This window comes from Sinocyclocheilus rhinocerous, unplaced genomic scaffold (assembly GCF_001515625.1).
Source record: "Sinocyclocheilus rhinocerous isolate Xijiao unplaced genomic scaffold, SAMN03320098_v1.1 scaffold567, whole genome shotgun sequence".
NCBI lineage: Eukaryota > Metazoa > Chordata > Actinopteri > Cypriniformes > Cyprinidae > Sinocyclocheilus > Sinocyclocheilus rhinocerous.
This window is the reverse complement of record NW_015649134.1, coordinates 575441-579647: the sequence shown is the minus strand read 5'-3', so window position 1 is coordinate 579647 and position 4207 is coordinate 575441. Positions and strand designations below refer to the sequence as shown.

The following is a 4207-nucleotide window of genomic DNA, read 5'->3' as shown; positions in this document are numbered from 1 at the left end:
TTTATCACCATTTTGTTGTTTATTTGGCCACCAGTTTACATTATCAATCAATTTCAATGCATTGCAATGGAATGCTTGGTCTCAAACATGTTGACTAATTTCAAAACCCAAATCCCTCCCAATAGAATTCCTAAACCCTCCCGCTCTTTTAAGGGAGGGTTTAGGAACCCACCCCTGAAATTCACCCCTCCTAGAAAAATAAAGACAGACAACATGAGGGTTAACCAAATCACATACACACGCACAACCCTGAACCCTGGCATAAGAAGGGGAAAAAAGACTGAATAAGTTGGTTACAAGCACACTTTCTCCTCCCCGTCACACTGACCACTCAGACATCATCAACTGGCATCATACCTCCAGGTGGAAGGAATCTTCCACTAAAGCGATGGAGAGCAGGAAGGGTATGGGTGAGTTATTGTCCTTAAAAGATAAATCTTCATTTCAGTAACTGATATGGAATCTCTGATGGCACTAAATGAAGTGCAAAACAAGGTTTCAAATCATCCTCCCAGATGACCAGAAAGCTGAGAGGGCCAACTCTGCCCCAGGTAATTCAACAAAAGTGCTGTTTCTGGGCCCTTATGTATGTAAGATTATTTAAAAAAAAATTAAATAAAATTAAATAAAAGTAAAAACTTTTACAGCTTTAAAAAATAATTCAGTAGCAGGTGTTAATTTGGAAAATAAGGAATATGAAAATGTGATTTGACTATTGAAACAGGGAAGGTTTGGTCTCGGCTAAGTTTTGTTCACACTGTAATAGCAGCTATTATAATTTCATGTCCACCCAATGGTGAATGACATAGCCCCTCTGCCCTGAAACGTCCACTCATTCATATCACAGATTTAAGGCAGAATAACTGCCTCCCCCTTCATCAGGAGAGTATTTCCAGTATTAAACTGCAAAATCTTAACACTGAGCCCCCGGATCACAAAAGGAGGCAGTGGGCAGGTATAAAGAGTAGTTCAACATTACCATTAGAATTAAACCTAAAAACCAAATACACTTTAATGCAAAAAGAACTGTACAGTAAAACACTTCAAAAGAGATAAAGTTGTGGGCAGAGAGGCACTTCTCTGGGCTGCAGATGGTTGGGTTGGACTGGTAATGACTACTGGCTGACAGAGGACCCTGTAACGCCCAGTTGGATTAGGTAGGAAAAGCTTTAGTGTTCACAGACAGGGAGGTTTAAAGTGGAGGTGGTGGTGGTGAAGGGGTTTGTCTTGCCTTTTCCTCCTGACTCTTATAACTCATCGTGTCCCTCTTCCACATCTGAATCATCCTCCTCTGCATCAAGATCCAGATCCTGTGGAAAGAATGAGACACTCTTTTTAGAATACATGTAAAAACAGACACATTTTAGTGCAACGGCAACAACTTGGATATTTGCTTACCAAAACAAATGTTTTCACACCAATCATAGTCATCCCTACCATAAAGCCATGTGTACTAGCATGACTCCAATTCAGCAAAACAAATCTGCCCCGTCACAAACATGCCAGTAATCCCTGTTGCAAAGCAAGTGCAACCGACATGAGACGTTCAGAGGGCTGAGATGTGTTATCACCAGCAGTGTTCGGTTGCAAAGTCCTTTCCTCATAGCTGGGACGTGCGGACTAGCTAATGTTGACTGACTTAGTACAGTCAGTGGTGGTGGGGAGGGGGGATCATGGTGGGGGCACTGGAAGGTAAACAGCTATAACAGCTGTGTTGGGCATTAGTGGCAATGACAATGTTCTAAAATTAAACTTCCTAGAAGCATTTCTCTGGATGGATTCCTGTGGTCACAGTTTGTGCCTAAACTGTGTGATAAACTCCAGAATCTTTAAGCCGAATGGTTAAGAATGAACAAAAATAAGTAGATAAAATAAAAATTGGCCATTGGTATAATGTGATCTGGACATCAGTGAAGCCAGCAAGACAGCTTGGTAGGAAAGGAGGGTGGAAGTGAAAAAAAAATAAAAAATTACCAACTAATAAAATAATGAAAGACTGGTGATTTAGCTTGACTAGTGGGATTTAGTAGTTGACAACCGTAGTGTTTATTCTAACTTGGGGGTGGGCGATCTCACAATTTTTTATCATTTTAGCTTCATTTCCTTCCCCCAGTCGCTTTCTGCATGTGCACTCCATTTAGGCACATGTCTGAAACTCCAAGTGTACTTTGCTCATCCACGTTGTTTTGCTCCGTCTCGGTCAAATATACACAAATGTTAAAATGTCCATCTTGGCATGTATTTACATGAAGATATTCATTTATGTCTTAAGTGAACTAACAGTTGGGAAAGAAATCTGCTATGTATCAGTATTAGATCCATGCATTTGGTCTTAAACAGCAGCAGGTATTTGCATTAGGCTTTGTGTCATTAATGTTACTCAAACAATAAATGACAAAAATAAATAAAATCATCACTCACTGCTCTTGACTGAATAACTTTAGTAGCTTCAATAGTATCATCAATGTATATTTAATTCATACAGTGAAGACTATGCAGTGTTTTGAAATTTAACTCCGCTTTTAATGACCATTTTGACAACTGACTGTTTAATGCAATATTGCTACAAATTGTTCAAATAGATAAGTCCATAGACTATCCAGTCTGGATATTCTCTGGATATTTTGGGAAGATCACCCATCCCATGCTAACTTTAAATATTTGAAAAGCAGACCTCACAGAAAGGTTAAAGTCATGCTTTTAAGGAGAGACTACCCCAGACTATAATGCGAGCAAGGAAACATTTCTAGAGAACAATTACTCCAGGACCAGTATTATACTCCTGCATTCTTTATGGATTAATATTAATTGGTGCAGAGCAAACTGTTGGCAAATACAATCATTGTACTTACAAAAAGAAATACTGATTATGTCCTAATGATAAAACTGTGAAAAGGTTTATCCTTAGTAACTTCTGAATCTTAAGAAGCAAAGTGTCATGCAGTAGGCAGTTATATTTTCAGACATTTCATTTGGGTGTCAGAAATTAAAGGAAATCAGCATCAAGAATCTGAAAAATACACTGAAAACATTAATGTAAATGCTTGCATCTTATGTGCACACACATCTCCCTGAATCAAGCTAAAACTTCAAGGTTGATGGAGAAACTGGGCCACTTTAATGGACTCTGCATCACTCAGGTTCTTGGCAAGTGCCTGACTGACAGATTTGCAAGCAGGGTCTTTTACCCCCTGCAGAGGAGGACCAGAGCCAGGAATGCACATGAGACTGACAGCAAACAACTGCAGCTCCATAAGCAAACTCTTCAAGCTTACAACTAATTATGTCAACTATTGGTGAAGTATCAGCTTTAGGTCATTGCATTTAAAAAAAAAATTAATTTATGTGCACATGCATAACACTTCGAAAAGTTTAATTACTGAAGTAACACATCAACTAAGCAGAAAGAGATTTGTCTGTGGCCAAAGCTGGCAGATTTCCAATTGAAATTATGGTATGGTATATTTATGGTATGAAAACTAACAATTCAATTAGTTAAACCAAACGATTGGAAAAAAGTTAAATAGCAACCAAATTATACATACATCAGATTCCTCGTCCTCATCATCTCGTGCTGGAGCACCACCTTCTTTTCCTCCACTCTCTAAAAACTTTGTGAATCCATCTAGCGTTCTCTCACCATTGTAGTCTATTACCTACAGAAAGGCGGGGGGAGGAAACAAGAGAAGGAAAAAAAATAAATAAAAAATAAAAAACACATTATTATTACTCATCCACCCATACTTTTCAAATGGGCATTTGTTTGCAAGAGTCAGGAAACTGTACAAGACATCTTGGTAACTTGTTTATGGTGTCGGTCATAGCTGGGTGACCTTGCAAAACTGGGCTCTAGCCAAGATAAATTTTTAGAAGAAACTTATGGTAACCCATCACTCGTTTACTAACAACTAAATGGTGGTCTTTTGTCAACATGTCTTCTAATCAGTGCTCGGTTTCCTCAAAACATATGGACTATGGATGAGGTTTTAATTCTAGAATTAGATCCATGCAGCACCTCTAGAGCTCTCAGGATCTAGACAAGCAGTGAATTCACTGGGTCGGGAGTGTCTTGCTTCCTTTGCACGTGTTGTGAGGCAAGCTATATCTGAGCATTTCTAAGTCTGTAGGCTAATTACCGTATTATCAGCAAATTACTTTGCCAGGGCAGCATCCAAGTGAAAAAAGGGGGGGGGGGGGCTGAACTTGG

The 4207-nt window shown here is 39.1% G+C and overlaps 1 protein-coding gene across 3 annotated transcripts in view; it reads right to left on the bottom strand.

The window, feature by feature from the left end:
- LOC107710277 (protein disulfide-isomerase) overlaps positions 1-4207 on the bottom strand; it is a 22533-nt gene continuing 18326 nt past the window's right edge. For 2 of the 3 annotated variants that reach the window (XM_016515004.1, XM_016515003.1), the window contains exons 10-11: positions 3546-3656; positions 1-1310 (exon numbers count right to left, since the gene is read on the bottom strand). In XM_016515004.1, the coding sequence (XP_016370490.1) occupies positions 1248-1310; positions 3546-3656 (174 nt within the window). In that variant the 3' untranslated portion in view covers positions 1-1247. The remainder of the gene's footprint in view (positions 1311-3545; positions 3657-4207) is intronic. The other variant, XM_016515005.1, reaches the window with a different exon arrangement.